The sequence below is a fragment of the Callorhinchus milii genome, unplaced genomic scaffold, assembly GCF_018977255.1.
Source record: "Callorhinchus milii isolate IMCB2004 unplaced genomic scaffold, IMCB_Cmil_1.0 Scaffold12, whole genome shotgun sequence".
NCBI classification, from domain to species: domain Eukaryota; kingdom Metazoa; phylum Chordata; class Chondrichthyes; order Chimaeriformes; family Callorhinchidae; genus Callorhinchus; species Callorhinchus milii.
Genome location: NW_024704753.1, coordinates 2,966,149 through 2,984,807, shown reverse-complemented (window position 1 = coordinate 2,984,807; position 18,659 = coordinate 2,966,149). Strand labels below are relative to the sequence as shown.

Sequence of the window (18,659 nt, the reverse complement as noted above, 5' to 3'; positions counted from 1 at the left end):
TAAATCTGCAGCCTGGTGGCTTAGTGCTCCACTAGTTGGTGTTTTTATCCACTAGGCTATCGAGGGAGCTCATCAGAAATAAACACCCTTTATATAAGCATTTATTTGTACAAATGTCAGCAATGCTTAAAGGTTCATGTGCTTCTGAACCAACCACTACGAACCCAGCGCTGGAACAATCGCTACCAACAGCAAAGCAACTTGCCTGTGTGTCCTTGTCTGGAGCTGGGCTTGAATAATGCACCAGCCACATACACACAGAGTCGAGAGAAATAATTCATGTCGAAGAAGTGTTTGCTACAACTTATTTTCTGTGCTAAACATTTTGCAGCGCAATTAATCCAGTCGGCTTGTAGGCAAATCAGGTGGTAGTGGTGAAGCTGCCTGACACAGATGATTACGTAGACATGGCTACCCACGGGCATAGTTTAAGGTTACAGTGCAATCGTGAGCTCGGTAATTAATTATTCCAGTTCTTCTCTGCAAAATTCAAGGCTTGATAGAAAGCAACAAAGTCTTTGCAATCTTCCATGTGCACTAACAAAGGGTAATTGGGCAAAAATGTACAAGACGTTGAGGCAAAGGTTCTGAGGGGAGGGCTCAACCCAAAATGTTAACCGCTCTGTCTCACTGAATCACTCATTTGGCTTATTTCTCATTGGGACTGAACATCATGAGATGATCGGTCAGGAAAGACTACTACGTATTCAGCTCATAATATTGATTTTGATTGCAGCCTTCCAGAATTAGCATTTTCTTTCCTTCCCCCCCCCCCCAATAAGACAAAGCAGGTGACTTTCACAGGGTAAAAGCTGTCAGCGAATCTCAGTGATGTGGAGCCCAAAAGCAGGCACTGATGTGGTAAAACCATTGATATATGCACAGCCATGAGTCCCTTCTCCTGTCATCTTTTTAATATTTTAATACAGGCAAGAAGGCAACATAAATAGATATCCCAAAGCAGCGATCCGACAAAGCATGCCGAGAATTTACAAAGGCTGCACCATCCAATTTACATTGTTGGTCACATTCTGTGCAGAGTTTAGCCACACAATTCGAATAAAGATGAACTCCCCATTGAAATCATAAATGAATGGCTTTAGATTCCATTGCAGCTGCAACATGATTTAAGACCACAGTGCCCATTAGGATTAAGGCCAAAAAAAGCATCTCTACTGGCAAGTTAACCCTCTGAGCGCCACATGCCAGAGATCCAAAATACCACCTGCTTTTAACCTTAAAACTGTTGCCTGAGAAGGTACGATTGTGGCAAATTTTAGAAATTCTTAAAACTCAGGCTCAATTTGGTAGCCAGTTTGACACAGTTCGTAAAACAAATCCCCTCCGCAGCCCATTAAAGGCTAAACATATGCGTTTGGTTTGCAGCATTAAATTTACTGTAATTAAATTGCTCGACATTGACAATGCATTATTATTCAAACATTTGTTTTATTTATCTCGGCAGCGCAGTGAAAAATTTGCAAAGCCATCCAGCCTGAAGAGGCAGATATTTCCTCGAATGTTTTCGAAGGAATCAGGAGCCAATGATAGATACTACTGTCACTCACAGCACTGAGTTTACTTCTCTCCTCTCTGTAATCTAATTAGATAATTGGCTACCTTGAAAGCATAAAAGCCTTTTTGTACCTGACTGATCATCTCATAACGTTCATTCTCACAATAAATTTAACCCGATTATCACAATACATTGTCGGGTAAAATTAAATGTTCACTTCAAATACAGAAAAGGAAAATAGATGGTTCATACACATGGGAATACATTAACCTCTGCACCAGGCTGGTGGGTTTGCCTGCAGCATTAAATGTATGTTGAGTGATTCATTGGGATTTCGGTATTTTCAAAGTGCATCGCCTCTCACAAAAATTCGCACTTAAATGATCTGACATTTAATTTGCTGCTCTCTCATACTAATTAGTTATCTTAAAGACAGAGTTGCCATTAATTCAATATTGTTTTGTTACTGTGAGATTAACCTTTATACTGCTACAGTTTTATTTTCTACTTATACATTATAACCTGCATGTTATAATTTCTTTTTAATGTTGACAGGTAAATGGCACCTTGTCTCAATGTGGATTATGTACTTTATCACAACCAATAATTAGAAATCCTTTCAGCAATGAAGCAAGTACTTTGCTTTGTTCTGACGTGCCATAAATCACTGCATCTAGATGTGACAATCAGTCCTCTTCCCTTTGACGGTTGTTAGGGCTTGGGATTCACTGCCACAAGTGCCAAGTCAGCCTCGATCCAGAGAATAAGAATAATAATCATCTTGCATTTGATATAGCGCCTTATCACGTCTTTGAGACGTCTCAAAGCGCTTCACAGAATATACTGTAAAGTGGATTGACTGTGTATTTTGTGGGCTGATCGTTCAAAAGGGAACTGGATAGATATCTGAACAGCAAAAATATTAAAGGGTATGGAGAAAGAGTAATTTCTGTGCTGCGAATCTCCATATTTCCCATTCTCAAAACACTTTAATCCTCATTCTCACAATCACTAACAAGAAGTGGACAATGGAAAAGCAAAGGGGAAGAGTGAAAATTGTCAGCCAGCCAAGCAAACCAGGTGTTGAGAAGTTACCAGAGAACATTCATGCTGATATGGTAAGGGTCAGTGGGGAAGTTGACACTGTGCAGTTTTCGTAGAGCAAGGAGTCGGGTTGATTTGGCAACTGGGGTCATCTATTTACATAGCAACAAATGCAGCCTTACAAGCTTGGATTCCCCAAGCTTTGGCTCTTGCCAACCTGCGCTGAATACTCTCTGCAATTAGGTAAGCAAAGTGCAAACCTCCAGGGAGCAAGTGAATATTCCACATATATATGTAGAAGTCTCGGTTTGGTTTGGATACCCTTAAGCACGGTGCTGGATGTGTCAGACGCTCCGCTGACCGCAGCAAAAGACAAAGTCGCTACTACATCAACTGTCATTTGGAAACCAAATTAAATTTGGTTATCCACATTTCCTAAAAAGATCCAGCTTCCAAATTAAAACTGTAAGGACTTCCCCCAATTCTGCATGACTCTGAGTGGTTTCAATAATAATCCTTGCAGGTGATATAGCTCCTTTCACGACGGAAGGACGACTCAAAGCGCTTCACAGGATTTACTGTAAAGTGTAGTGACTGTGTTTTTTGTGCGCTATAAGCAGTTGAGATTTCAGGTCTCTAGTTCCTGCAGGATTCTTTCAACCTCTCTCTAAATCTAATAATCCTGAATCTGTTTTAGTTGACAGGGACTTGCCCAGTTCTTTCGTAATACCAATCATAATTTCTCATTCTGGCACTTTTGTATCACTTTCTTTGACTGGAATAAAGACTTCCTGAATTCTCATTTTCAAGCTAACACTCTTTACTCTTGATTTCCACGCGTATTTTTGGAGCTGCAGTCATGTTTCTTGCACGTAATAATATTCTGGCCAAGCACTCAATGTTGACTCATCCCTGTATAATTTTGCTGTGTTTGATCAATGGGCAGTGAAATTTCTAATCACTGTATCCAAAGGAAGCCAGCACTTTGGTGCATTAGTGATGAAATGTCTTCAATTTGAGCAGTCATAACACCACATTCTGGATAGTCCATTTTGGTCACGTATATCTGGCAGCTTACAGCAGGCCTATGTAAACAGTTTTAATGAGTACTAAAGGAACTCTAAGCTTCAAGCCAGCATGGTGTATCCCACTTGTGTAGTAGAGAATTTTATTGGAATAAGTCACTGTTGCCACAGTCCAGTTACAATACAGTTCATTATCAACCAGTGAAATTGGTTAACCATTGAAAAGAGCTGCTGTTCAAGCACTACATTCCCAGTTAATGGTTGTATAAAACAGGACTCACTCACTTTCCTTCACTTCTTTCTGTGATCGTCAAAGTGACGCTGTCAATTCTGCGGAATGATAAGATTTTCCACTCGTCAACTCACGTCAGTGTTGTACTCAGGTACAGACAGCACCATCTAGTGCATCACCGTAAGCGTTTCCATTTCACAGATTAATTACAAGAATAATCCTCAGCTTTGAGACAGCACTGGTAATGTCATTAAGTCTCAAAATGAGCACTGTCAAATGTAATGACTGTAGGCGTACATAAACGGCAGCAACTATTTTGCTGTTTATGCAGGAAACATATTTGCTCCTCCAAAATACACACAAAAAAATCAAGAATAAAGGGAGAGAACTTCAAAATAATAACAAATGCCAATGCTCCACTTTCCCCTCCCTAGGAATGAGCTATCAATCTGTGTCCCCTTAAAACTCTCTGAACCCATATGCAACCTAAGCCTCAGGTTCGACCCCCAATTATCCTTCCTCCCCCCGCATCCGGCCCCTCACTAGCACCGCCTTCTTCCACCTTCGACGCATCGCCTGTCTCCGCCAATACCTCTCTCCGAAAGCCGCTGAAACCCTGGTCCATGCCTTCGTCACCTCGTGGCTGGACTATTCTAACACCCTCCTCGCCAGCATTCCCTCCACTCCCATCCATAAAATCCAGATTATACAAAACTCTGCCGCCCGCATTCTCACCCGCACCAAACTCCGCTCCCCAGTCCTTCCCAGACTGCATGGCTGCCTATCCCAGAGAGGATCGACTTCAAGACAACACCCTTGTCTTCAAATCCCTCCACTCCTCTGCACCCCCCTACCTCTCTGACCTCCTCTCTCCTCACAACAGTGCCCATTGCCTACATTCCTCCGGGTCTGGCCTCCTCCTTGTCCCCCGAGTCCTCCGCTCCACCCTCGGCGGCCGCGCCTTCAGCCACTACGCCCCAAGGCTATGGAACTCCCTTCCTCACTCCCTTCGCCTCGCCCCCTCTCTTCCTATTTTCAGGTCTCTGCTGAAGACCTTTCTTTTCGACCGCGCCTTTGGTCACCTTCCCCCCCCTCCCCCTGGATCTTTTACTATGAAGCGCTCTGAGACGCCTTCCGGTGTGGTTGTTGTTATGTCCCGAATTGGGTATAAATAAGACAATGTTCTTAATCAGAGGCAAAAGTGCTACCAACTGAGCCAAGTTGATATGTTATTTTTATGTTCTTAAGGAAATTACTGATTTAATGGCATTCGATACTGAACCAAATTCACTTGATACTAAATCTCCAGTTTCTTTTCTCTCTCCTCTCTCGGATTCCAATCTCTTCACTCTCTCTCCTCTAACATCCTTTAGTCTCTGATTTCCCTGATCGACATCCACCGCTATATTGTCAAGAGCTTTGAGACGTTCCACATTAACGACTCTATCTAAATGCATGTTGATGTTGCTTTATAGGCAGCATTGTATTGGGACAAATACTTCACTGGAAAGAAACCAAGTTCAGATAATCAAACTGGTTTCAGCTTCCTTACACCCAGCGGAGGGAAGACAATCTTGTGTTGTCAATTCACTCTGGTGCGCTGGGACTATTCTTGTAAAGTTGGCTTTCGAGCAGAGCTAATAATAATAATAATAATCCTTGCATTTGATATAGTGCATTATCAAATCTTCGAGACGTCTCAAAGCGCTTCACAGAATACACTGTAAAGTGAATTGACTGTATATTTTGTGGGCGAAATGCAGCAGCCAACTGCGCACAGCAGCGTCCCCACAAACAGTCGTGGATTCAGTGACCATATTTTTTTAAGGAATTATTACCCCCGTAAAAGCGATCGGCCAATCGACTAACAACCAGGTTCCTATTTACTGCTTGGTAAACAGAGGAGTGTGGAGTAAGGAAACTTTCCCAACATTTTGCCCTGCCGGGTATCGAACCCAGGCGAGGGCTCTAACCACTGAAGTACAGCACTAAACTGGAGTGCATTATGTTGCCACCGAGAGAAGAAAATGACCCAGTGGCATTTCCCGGCACTTGTATTTCGCATCCTGATGTGCACATGAATTCATTCCAAGAAAAAACTCGGGATTTCTTCAGACTAATTAAATGGGTCAATGGATTCTTTCTGATTTCAGCTGTTCCTCTATATATCGCTCGGTATTTAGCTACTATCAGCACTTTACATGCGGATGATTAAAGTAGGTTACACGGTAGTTGCAAAAAGTGCCTGTGAACAAACAAACATGTGACAACATTTCTCAAAATATATTCTGATGGAGCAGCATTCCGGCAATTCAGGGGCCGAGGATTTCCACATTTCTTAGCGATGAAATCTGTTCAGCATTGCAGAATTGTGGAATTTCTTTCTGCTCGGTTGAAGCATACGGAAGCACATTCCTCTGACAGTGGGGGTTCAGACCAAACGAAGAGGCTGCTGATTGTACCGAGTATTTACAATGCCTTGTTCCCTTCGTGTTTTCTTCCTTACAATGAATTTCTGTTGAGAAGCAATGTCTGATAGTAGTAACTTCCTGGTCACTCCATCCTTTTGTGGAGTCCTGTGGCTCAGTGGTTAGAGCACTCGCTTTGCAAGCGAGAGACCTGAGTTCAATTCCAGGCAGGTCAGGGCGAAACCTTGGGCAAGTTTCCTTACTCCACACAGAGCCTAATAATAATCCCTCCAAAAACCAAAAACAATAATAAATTGGTCATTTTCAATCTACGACTGTTTGTGGGACATTGCTGTGCGCAATTGGCTGCCGCGTTTGCCCACAAATATATAGTCAATTCACTTTACAGTGTGTTCTGTGAAGCGCTTTGGGACGTCCTCCCGACGTGAAAAGCGCTATATCAAATGCAAGGATTATTATTATTATTATTATTATTATTATTATCCATGTTACAGAAGTTGTTGCACCATGAAAATGATGGCGCTCACACACACCAATTTTCTGGATGTCTAAATAGTTAAGCGCTCGTACTGAATGCAATCAAATACTTCTAAACACAATTATCAGCCTGATTCAGTTATTGGTCATTGCAATGTAGAAAAAGAAACACAACAGGGGGGTGTAACAGAACTTTGTAAATACCCTGTAGAGGAGGAGGTGCAGGGAAAAAATCAAAGCCAAAGATGCAAACACACCAATTTGTATTGATCTGTAATACTTGCTAGTTTTTCCAGGCTGCCAGGGAAGGGAAAATAAAAATCAATGTTCAACGTGAAATCAATGCTTAATTAAGTAGTGGTGGTCGGGGAGTCGTATTTTAGGCGTGAACTAAACGGTCTGGGATTTCTCCAGCCCCATTAAACAATTCAGCGGATCGTTTCCGGGTTCAGCGACGTGTTAGAACGCGGTGGCTTGTGTCCGTGAAATCTCGCCCCGCGTTATAACATTTTCCACGGCACTTTCCTTCACGTTTTGTATAAAAAGCTGAACATGACATGCGCTGTTGTCAAATGAGACCAGATCTTTCCTTTCTTTAGACTTGGGCTCTGTTTGAGGCCCCTGGCTTGGGGGAATGCTCTGCGTCTTGGTGGCATAATATCTGTGACTTTTCTGAAGACTTCAGCTGCTGACTTGTTACTACACGTACCGATGAGGGAATGAAAATACTCCTGAGATGATCTACATTAATCCCAGGAGTAAAGCGAGTGGGGGCACAATCTCTGTTTTCTTGTTTAAAGTTGCCGCTTTGGGACTTGTTATTAGATTGTATTTTATGAGAAGTGAGTTCTATATGGAACCAAAGAATAGATATCACGGAAATTTGAGTGGTTCAACTGAGCTGAGCTGCAATCAAATCCAGGTTTAGTTTCTCTGTGGCGGCTGATGTGTGCTTTCAAGCACTTATTTTGCAGTCAGAAAACAAGGGCTCTTGCTGTTATTGCAGAACAGGGGCACAACAGATGTTTTAATACTGTAAAAAAATTATAATATCCGGCTAATATCCTTTCTCTGCAACTGGCCAAGGCATTTCGGAGAGAGTATAAAATAAGGATCCCTGTTCCTAACCACTTCAATGTGTCTTCACTTCCAGACTTCAAAATGGCCTTTGATATCAGGTAAATTCTAGCTGCTGTGGTGTGCTATTGGCTCCCAACGTGACAATAAATGAAGGGAAAAGTGTTTGAAAAATATTTTTCAAGGGGTGGTGCTCTTATTAACACCTTTTCTTTCTTTCAACTTCCTTGTTTCAACAGCGAGCGTGTATCACACAGTTGTCAAACAAGCTTAAATGCATTACTGAGCTTGACGATGAGGGAGCTAAATTAACCAGCATAATTGAAATTACAGCATCACCCTAGGTTAATGACTAGATCTTTACTGAACTTAATTCAGCTCCTCTTTAGATTGCCCGACTGAATAATTCCACCTATTGTCCTGACACCGTTATATCAGAGCATTTGAATAAAAGAAACACTAAATTCATTATAAATAAACAGAATAAAGTGTTTTTCTGATAAATGAAAGCAATGGTCCTTCGTAACAGTTTGAGTTTTGAAAAGGGGCACGACTGGTAGAGCTCACATTATTTCAATGCAGAGGCACTTTAACTGTCCTCTTAGAACTACACTCATCAAGTTTCATTAATAGCTTTCTAAAGTGGCAGCACTGTCACGGTACAGACAGACACTGCTCTTACCTCTGCAAAGCCAACTCTACAAATGATATTTTACCCCAACAATAGTTGCTCTCCTCTACTTGTCTCCATCTCCTTTATTTTCTGGGGCTATCGGATTTCTCTGTCCATTCCTCTGCCACTCACAAGAGAATCCTGCCTATTTCTGGCTGTTAAATTCTGTTAATATTGGTTTCTCTCTCTCTTCCTTGATCTCTGCCCCAATACGTCTCCAGAGGTTTCCCCATTTCACATATTTTCCAATGTCTCTCATGTAATTCCTTCGCTAGCTCAACACCGTCTCGTCAACATTGGGGTCACGAGACATTCTGGAGCCCGTGTATATCTTCTTAATCCAACTGGTTCTTCACAGGGTTAGTTGCAGACAGAGCAGCAGCAAGGCCAAAATTGCACTGAAAATAGCTATGAATGTGATCAGATTTCAACACATTTATCTAACGGCAGAGAAAAGTGCCATTAAGTTAAAATAACACGCAGGACTTAATTGGAGACAATTCAAATACATGTCTGAAGGACATTATTTGGAACATATCTATATGAATACATTCTTTGCAATTGCCATTTTACAGATTGAATTGTGTTTTAGTCAAGGCCAAAATAATCAACATTGTCAATTTATTTCTTACTCTTTACCCCCACTACAAATTTGGGGAGACAGTGGGGGTAGTTATTCTAGAAGGATGAGATCAAATGGGCAGAAAAGCCTTCTTCATCCAAACCTCTCGGCTTTTTTATGCTGGAGGGGAAGGGGGAATTACAACACACTTTAGTTGACAGCAACATTTAAAATAAGCAAGCAAGGAAGTACCACCCAATCATGGCAGTGATAACAGTAACAAAGCAGATTGGGTAATGAAACCCTCTGTCAGTCAGAAAGGTGCCAACGGGCAAATTGGACATCACACACTGCTGCCAGTGGCAACTTGTCCTTCCTTCATCAAATGAATGTAACTGGCATTTCACAGCCACTTCTGCTGCAACGACCGAGTAGAGTCTACAATCAGCAACTCTGCCCACTCGTTGGTTCAGGAATGCACCTGTAGCTCTGCATCATCATCGACCGCTATTCTGTGTACTTATTTAATGTCCTGAGTGTCTCAAAGCCAACATTATGTTTATTGTTCAGCAGAATAAGATGTTCAGCACCACAGTCCTTCATTCAAAGTATTCTCAGAATAAAAGCAACTGGAGTATCCTGAACTGTGCTTGACATAGACAACGGAGTCTGAAAAAATGACTTTACAAAACAGTCATTTCTAACCCATATAACTGTAATTTTGAAACGCAATTGTGTTATATTCATGTCAGGATCTTGCCTTTGAAACTGGCTAGAGTAACACTTGGTTTTCCAAGCACTTGTGCTCAGTAATGCATCCCTTTCTCTTGACTTTCCTGAGGGGAAAGGATGATTATAAAAAAGGCACAGTTGGCATGCAGAACAAGTTTAGATTGTAATGAAGACACCAAAATCAATGTTTGTACAGATTAGGGAAGCCAGTTTGGCACATTTCAGTCGAGCCCCATTATGACACCTTTGCTATAATGTAGGTTTGATTGGGGGTGTGATCACCCAACATTTACTTAACAAAAAAAGCTAAAAATGCACTCAAAAATGTGACTTCTTCCACAATGCGCATGTTGGAAGTTGGCAGACCTGTAATTGTGCCCCGTTATAAAGCGGGTTGGATTCTTATTCATGCCCAACTATCCTTCTATAACGGTGTTCGACTGTATTTAGTAGAATATCAAAAGCACCTTTCCTTTAGCTTCTAAACAAGGATGGTTCAATTCCAGGTTCAATGGGCCGTAGGTTAATCCAGTTCAAAACAACAGCACCAGATTTTCAGGTCTTGTAATTCCCTGCTCGTACTGTTGAGAGTTACAATCTTGCATTTAGAAATTTCTGCAAATTCATATGAATCAGCTACTAATCTCATTGTTGAGTGCAGGATATTGCCAATGCTGATCAACTGTTGCATTTGCCAACCGAACAACAATCACTGCATTTCTAATCAATTTTCTTTTGGAAAGTGCTTTGAGTTGTTTTATTTCAAATGAAAGACGTGGCATAAATGCAAGTTGTTTCGATTTGGATGACAAAGACATTTCTCGAATACTCGATGGAATCGCTCCAATTTTTGCAAAATGTTAGCGTGGATATATGTTCTTACTACCCTGCCTCTATTCATCTGATAATCATTTATGCCTGTAATGGTCCGAAATGGCTTTTATATTAAGTAAGGGATTGACTTGAAAAGTTAGCACAGTGTGGGTAATGCAAAATAGCAGGTTGTATTGATTTTTCTGGCACTCAGTCATGCGTAACAGAGTTAAAGTATAAAGTAAATGTTATCATCTGTGTAAAATAATACTGGTGGTGAAGGGGGCAGCAACAGCTGCGGTGAAATCACAGGAGCAACGGCAGTGTGCCTACTGCTGTAGTAGTGATCGGACACATAATGGACTGTGAGGATATGGGGCAGAGAGTGGATGGAGGAGGGACAGTCAAAAAAAAACATTCAACAAACGTTTTTTTAAGAAAAAGACGTGATGGTGAATCAGTTGCAGAAAGGAAAATAAAATCAGGCAAATAATGGGGCTGAATGGCTGTAGGACTTTCAGCCCGTCTGCCCCCACCCTCTGGATCTCCCCAAGTCCCTTCAACCTCCTTCAAGATCCACTTCAAGATCTTCCTCTTTGACTACGCTTTTGGTCACCTTTCCCCTTCCTCCTTCTCCCCACCCCCATCTCGGTCCGAACCTTAGAAACTTCCAGTGCTTTGAGACATCCTCCCGACGGGAAAGGAGCTATATAAATGTAAATGTGTATTGTATTGAATAATGGGATTAACTCAGTGAGAAAATAGCATTGGAAATAATACCACTCAATATACCATTCTCTCTGGAATTCCATTTGCAAGTCCCTCCGACTTGCTCGCTCCCCCCACTCCCTTCTTTCAAGTTACGCCTCAAAATGAACCTCTTTGACTGCCCGTTGGGTCATCTTTCCACTCCCCACCCCCACCTCAGCTCTCACACTCAGCTCCAGGCCCCAGGCAGAACAGTCACACACTTTGGGACGTCGGCCCAACATGAAAAGTTTCTACATAAGTATAAATTGCATTGCAATTGTATTGTGTCGTTACCCGTAATTATTTTTCGGAGTTTGATGTCACAACCTGTTGAGTTTTGAGGTGCCCTCAAATAGCGTTTGAAATAACAGGCAACACAATCTTCAGGTTTCATAAGGTTTTTTTTAAACCTGATTCTACTATAAACATATGCTGAAGAAATTCTTACATTAAATACCACCTGCAGTTTTTTTTATATACATAATTATGATAGGAATCCAGAAACAAATGCATTCAATCCTTTCAAGCAAGGAAATTTCTTATGTCAAGGCAGTAATTACAGCTGCCTTCTGTAAAAGGATACTAATGCGTTTAGATAACGCTTTAATGCTTCTCTGAGAGAGATCTTGTGCTGGTTGATCTCAATGGCAGAGTTTGATTCCTGGGATATGCCCAACAAAATGGTATGAGGATATAGTTGATACAAACATAAACTGAAAAGCACTTTCCAGACACTCAGTTACTTTAGAAATGTGATAGTGATTCAGCCATTAATCCATTGGTTTTCTGATGTCTGAGTAGCTTTTAGATTCCACTTTTGGTAATGATTCCTTCAAAAGAATCGGTATTACTTTTCTGGAGTAAATATACTTTTATTTTAACATTACAGGAAGGACAATGAAATGTCAGTCTAGTCACTCAGCTCCTCAAATATTTATGGTATTCCAAACACTGAATGATACCCACATGAGGGATGGTGACGGAACACAAATTTTACAGTGGTGCATGCGTGTGAATTATACATGGGCTTGCTTGCACTGAGCTAAGACTTCTATTATTCTAGACATCTCCCTTGCTACCAGTACTAATTAATGTACAATAATAATCAACGTCAAACGAAACCCAAAAGCCAGCAAGAACATTTTCTGCCCAGTGTACGATGCTCTTTCAACACTTTAGTCAAGGGGAAAAATTCAGAACCAAACACATCTATACTGAGTGTGGTATTTTGGCAGAAGCCTGCATTTATACAAATTGTGATTAAAGTATCGAGCACTACTTTCATAACCTCAAACAAATAATAATAATCCTTGCATACGATAAACCGCCTAATCACGTCTTTGAAAGGTCTCAAAGCGCTTCCCAGAATATACTGTATAATATAAGTGGAGTGACTGTGTATTTTGTGGACGAATCATGGCAGCCAATTGCCCACAACAGTCATGAATTGAATGAACAAATTTTTTTCTGGTGGGAATATTACCACCGGAAAGAGATCCCCCAATCGATCAACAATGGCTTCCTACCTACAGCTAGGAGAAGTAAGGAAACTTGCCAAAGATTTCGCTCTGCCTGGGAAACGAAACTAAGTCCTCTTGTTTGCCAGTTCAGTGCTCTAACCACTATACTACGGACTCCAAACTGCACTCAAAATAAACACCGAATAACAAAAAAAACTCTTACTTGAATTGGAAACATGGAGTTGCAAACTGACACAAGAAGGTCTCAGGAATCCACAATTCAGTCGCTATATACTTAACATTTGAAAAATGATTGTCAAAAATCTTCGAGGAAGAGGGAAGCACAGCTATTTACACGCCTTTCAAAAAGAACTTGAAAGTCGTTCTTCTTTGAATTGGCCAGTGCCCAAGAGTCCAGAGGATGGGCTTTTATATAGTCAGATCCCTCCAATATCAAATCTTTGTTGCAACTTAATTCCTAATAGTGCCTTGGAGCTGTATTACTGCAAAATGCAATCTAAAACATTATCAGCAGATTCAAATGTGCGCATGCACATTCTTTGACCAAACCAAACTCCTTCCATTCACTTTCATGCCTTCAGCTGTTTGTGGTCTTCAAGTCAGCCGTTGTTAACATGCTGCGCAGGTAACTACTAGCAACAAAAAAAAACGAGCTCTTTCCCAAGACATAACACATATTCGTTATAAATCCATTCAGATTGCCATCTGGTTTAATAATGCTATTTGGGTGCAATTTATGGTATTAGAACGACAGCTGAAATATTAGACTATTTGCTTGCATTTTGATTTTACCCTGCAGACATTTTACTTTAATTAAGAAACATCCTTACAATGCTATCTAAAATCAAACCCACTTACTATGTGCAAGTAGAGTCTTTGCACGGAATTGGATGTACAAGTGTTTTCCTAAACCATTCATCACGTTATCCGGAAAGTGAATCATTTGATTGTAACCTCGAAAGCTGCTCCACATGTACATCGGTAAGTTTTGAGAATGTAATTGAACGTATTAATATGAATCAATATTCTGTTCAGCACAATGTATTTAAGCTGTTGTTGGATTATTAAAATTATATGGTAGGTTTATGGGATTCTCTCGATTTACAACTGAGATAATTGTGCTAAGTTTTCTTTACACGCAAAATTGCCACTTTGCAAAAAGGTTCTGTACTTAGTAATTGGTACACACAGACAACTCATTTTCCAGTATAGACAGCTGTTGGTATGTCAGTCTTAAAAAGGCATCTGACAAAACACAACTGTAAAACACCCCACGTGGACCTTAAAATCAGCATTTGCTGTGCTGTGCTACGGCTGGTAAAATGATTTGGAATAGGAAAGAGTGTTTGTACTTCAAATCCCTTTGCCCGGAGGAGCTAAGGATATGTTGAATACCCAAGTAGGTGCATGCACAGTAGGTGTGTGCTACTGGGTACCAAACGCTGGTTAGTTTCTTAAGCTTATTAATAAGCTGGAAGCAATATCACCCAAGAATTTTCAAGGGACCATTTTTGCGAGGTGCCTGAATGACCTTGTCCCACCTGCATTCATGCTGGAACTATTCAAAGAGATTTCTTGGTGGAATTACTTAATCAAGACTAGCTTCCCCCAGGGCGAGTTCCTCTCTGTTTGCGCGACTCAAACCCAATTCTCTTACATTGATAGGGCATGATTTCACACAGATTCAAATCAAGAAGCACTCCATGGAGCGTGCATTAAAGCACTGCATACGGCTCTCCTTTCAGCTTGTCTTTCCTTGTTGCTACAAATGTCAGCAGTTTCTACACAGACATCCACAATCATACATGCATAAAATATCTCATACTGTATTGGTAATCAGATGCACCAAATAGGACAAGAACCAATTAGTGCACAATTGGTGCATTTAAAGGTAAAGGACTAGAAGGTACATAAGTAGATACACTAAGTTTTAACAATGGAATTAGTAATAGATTCAGCTATTTCAGCAAGATTAGCACTAGCAGAAAATAGGGCGGGTTAGAAGATTTTGTTTCACACTGAGGATTGATAGAACATGGTATGCCTTACCTCCGGCTGTTAAAGCTGAGGCCATAGCAGCCTTTCAAAACAATTGAATAAATACTCGAGAAAAGCAACATTAAATGGCATGGGGAAGAGCAGGGACATTGGGATTAGGCTAGACAGCACCAGCTCATGGAATCGTCAGACCAAGATGGCTTCCTTTTGCACTGCAAACACTACGTGACACCACAACTCTCTTCTTCAAACTGTTACTTAGTTTGAACCTTTCGAGATATAACGCAACAGTTTGCCTTCATTACTCGGCTCATAATGAGCGCGAGTGCGAAACTTAAGATATAAAGGCATCAGATTCACAACACGAAAATTATCATTTAATAACTCAATCTTTGTAATAGCAAAAATGCCTTTCCTTGTTGAAAACATTGCCGCTGGCTACAAAATCGGCACAAGTTGCATTAAAACCAGGATTACTAGGAAGTGATTGATTTGGTTAGCATAACGTCGTAAGTTAAGTGTTGTAACAGCAAAGCCTGTGTGCACTTCAATTCTGAAGTAGCAGCTGTGAGAAATGCGAAACTCGAAATAAGAAACAGAAACAGCTATTATACCTTCAGAAACAATATCAACATTTGTACAACATGCATTTATCAAGCATATTTTTAATGACAAATTGGTAACATGTCTTACCAATCCTGAACAGGTGGAACTTAAGCATTTTAAACAGAGCAGATGTAGATCATCTGAAATGTTACTCCACAAAACGCTCCATCACTACATTTCGCAGTATAGCCTGTGAAGCGCTTTGACGTATGCTCGTGACGTGAAAGGTGCTACACCGAATGTAAGGATTATTTCTAATGGTCCTTGTTCTAAAAATGAACCATCACAAATCAAATGGTACAGTATTTTCACCGTAAAACCTTGAATGAAAAGAGCGAAGTGTATTGGTAAATAAATAAACTATGTGAGGGTGGGACATCTAGTCTATTCCAGTTAATTATAATGCAGGGTGTTTTTTTTTACTACTTACTGAGTTGGTACTGAAGCAAGTATCCGATGAGAATGCCATTGGGTTTTATTGGAGGTCCCCACATGAGCGTTACTGCATCCTTGGCAATCCCTGTTATTCTGAGGAAGGCGGGCTGCTCAGGTACTGTCAGATGGAAAAAAAAGTCAAACACATTAGTTAATGATGGTCTATTGCTCCATTAATATCACCAATGCTTTTGAAGTACTAATCCAGTTAGTATGCTTAGTACCCAATGTAAGTTTCATACATTGAGACGTCCTCCTGATGTGAAAGGTATTATACAAATGTTGTTGTTGTTGTTATTTGATTGCAGAGAAAGTAATATTTCTAATTATTATTGTTAGAAAATTAAATTGCCCATCTTTCTGGATTTCCTTTAGAAAGCTGATAACTCTAGACTCTCATCTTGGATGTCTATTGAGATGTTGCTATTCTCGTCATTTCCATACCAAGATCTTCAGTTATAATTCCCAGGGATTTCACTGACCAGATGGTAGGTTATGTAATGGTACAATAGACAGAAAGATGGTGTTTCACTTAAAGCAGTATGTCTGACTTTTCTGATCGGTATACAAACTTAACCTCCCTTCAACTGCCTACAAAGTTCTATCGTCAGTAAAACTGAAGATCTTGAACTCTCTTCCTTCAATTTTCTTTCCAACAAATTCCGTTTCTTCGAATCTTTCAGTCCTAACACGTGCAACGAATGTGCTAAGAGATCTGGGGAATGAAACCGTTAAATCTTTGTCACCTCTTTCAGTTCTGTCTGCTTGTTCATAATGAACCTGAATGCTGTTGGCAGACGTGCTTATGCATTCAATCAACTTAAATGGTTCCTGGTCTTAGACAGTGTAATACGTGAGGGGTCATTAATGTCATTTTTAGACTTAATTATCTTTTTTTATTTAAGTATAGCGCTAATATCATTTGAGAAAAAAAAATCATATTGCTTACCCTGCCTTCCGACCGAATTACAAAGAGAATTTTTCGACAAGTACCTCAAGATAACTGAAATATTTAATTATGTCCTAAATTTCAACAAATGTCATCTTAACCCGGCGAGGGTAAAATATGAACTTTGAAGCAATTAAACTGAAGCAAACTGTGCAAACGCTACCGATTCTAAGCTATCTGCGACAATAAAAAAAAAGAATTGATCCTTTCGGAAATTTCACACAAGGTTGCAACACTCGTTTTAACACGCAACAAATTTGCACATTTTTTTTTCACCCGCTGAGATTTAGGTTTGTTCAAACGTCTGTTACAGATATTGTACCATCCAACTTCTTACCTCCTTCTGGGGTGTCGAAGTGAATGGGCGCACTTTCTGGCCCATTGCCTTTCCTATTAAAAACCATCACCGCCAGGCGATATTTACTGTAGGGTTCCAGACCTGGGACCATTCCATGGCTCCGTTCTCCACTGAAGGTGAGGACGTGCTTTTCAAGGTGCCGTTTCCTCCTCTCCAACAAGCTTTTGATTTTCCAGTACACGATCTGTTGATGGAAAGCAAATTTTCACTTAGACTCTGGTACTCTAAAAGAAAAATCAATCACATTGCAAAACGGTGTTTCTAGGAATCGTCGATGCTAATTCAATGGATAATAGCACTCTTTTTCAACAAACAAAAATGGTCAGGAAGAGAAATATCACATGGTGGAACAAAGAACTCCCTTTAGGCCAACAATCTACATTGTCCATTATCCCTTTGCAAATCAGGGGTTTCCTTGTGTTGTACAGGTGACAGTGTAGATAAAGACGCCGTTTGTACACTGATGAGACTCTGTTAAGTTGATTATGTTGTCTTTTCCTTATCTAGTGTCCTTGCTTGGTTTGGTATGGTAATGAGAAAAAGAGGGATGTTCAAAGCAGATGGCCTGTGTTATGTGAGAAATAAGACACAGAAACAGTATCTGCAAGACAAACCAGATGGTCTTGTACTTAGAGTTGAAGGAAAGTCTAAGTAAACAAGTAAGGTATAAATGTAGCTGTTGCTTTTTGGAATAGTTCCAGGAAAGACGTCAAAAGAGAAGGTATCACTTAAAGAAGAAGAAACGTCTGTAATTACTAATTCTGTTCTTGCTAACTATGTCTTTCTGTACAATTAACAGAGCCGTAAACTTTTGTAATCCATGCAAACATCACTGTGAGCTTGATTATCTTGGAGTCCGAATACACCGACAATTCACGTCAACACATTGATAACACATCGATGCTCGAGACTATAGCAAGCGCCGTATCTCAATGGATGGCGAACTTTGGAGGTGCAGACGCATAGGAAAATAACTTGTCGAGTTGTGAGCCAGAGGTGCAGTGGTTTTGACGGAAGCTATATCGTAACACACTTCTGAATAAATCTACTGGAGAGAGCACATTGGTCTTTAAAATAAAGGTGGATATCGTAGGAAATGCTGGAGCAAGAAGGGAAACAATATTTAAAAAGCTTAAAAAAAACAACTCCCCCATTGGAAACTGTAAGGGAGCAAAATACAATCGAAATTGCATTTGTATAGCGCTGGACAGTCAGGGATTTGGACCAGAGTTGGGTGGGGGTTGGGGTGTCAGTATCAGGGAAGGTGGAGGGCAGAAGGTAGCTGAAGAAAAATGAGTTTTAAGCTCTTAAAAAAACACTTAAGCTCTCCAAGTCACAAGGATGTTATTTAAGTGCAAGTTATTGTGGTTGATTTAGAGCTTTATTTAAAGTACGTACAGTATTTGGAGAGAGAATTAAGTTTAAGTGAAACAAGAGGCCTATATAAAATTTAAAAAATCCAGTAGCTGTCATAAGGGAAATGAATTAATCTGGTTGCCACC

The 18,659-nt window shown here is 40.4% G+C and overlaps 1 protein-coding gene across 2 annotated transcripts in view; it reads right to left on the bottom strand.

The window, feature by feature from the left end:
• The window catches only part of chl1b (cell adhesion molecule L1-like b), a 141,208-nt gene that overhangs the window by 34,630 nt on the left and 87,919 nt on the right, over positions 1-18,659 (bottom strand). For both annotated transcript variants that reach the window (XM_042339560.1, XM_042339561.1), the window contains exons 21-22: positions 17,137-17,341; positions 15,846-15,968 (exon numbers count right to left, since the gene is read on the bottom strand). In XM_042339560.1, coding sequence (XP_042195494.1) covers positions 15,846-15,968; positions 17,137-17,341 — 328 coding nt within the window. The remainder of the gene's footprint in view (positions 1-15,845; positions 15,969-17,136; positions 17,342-18,659) is intronic.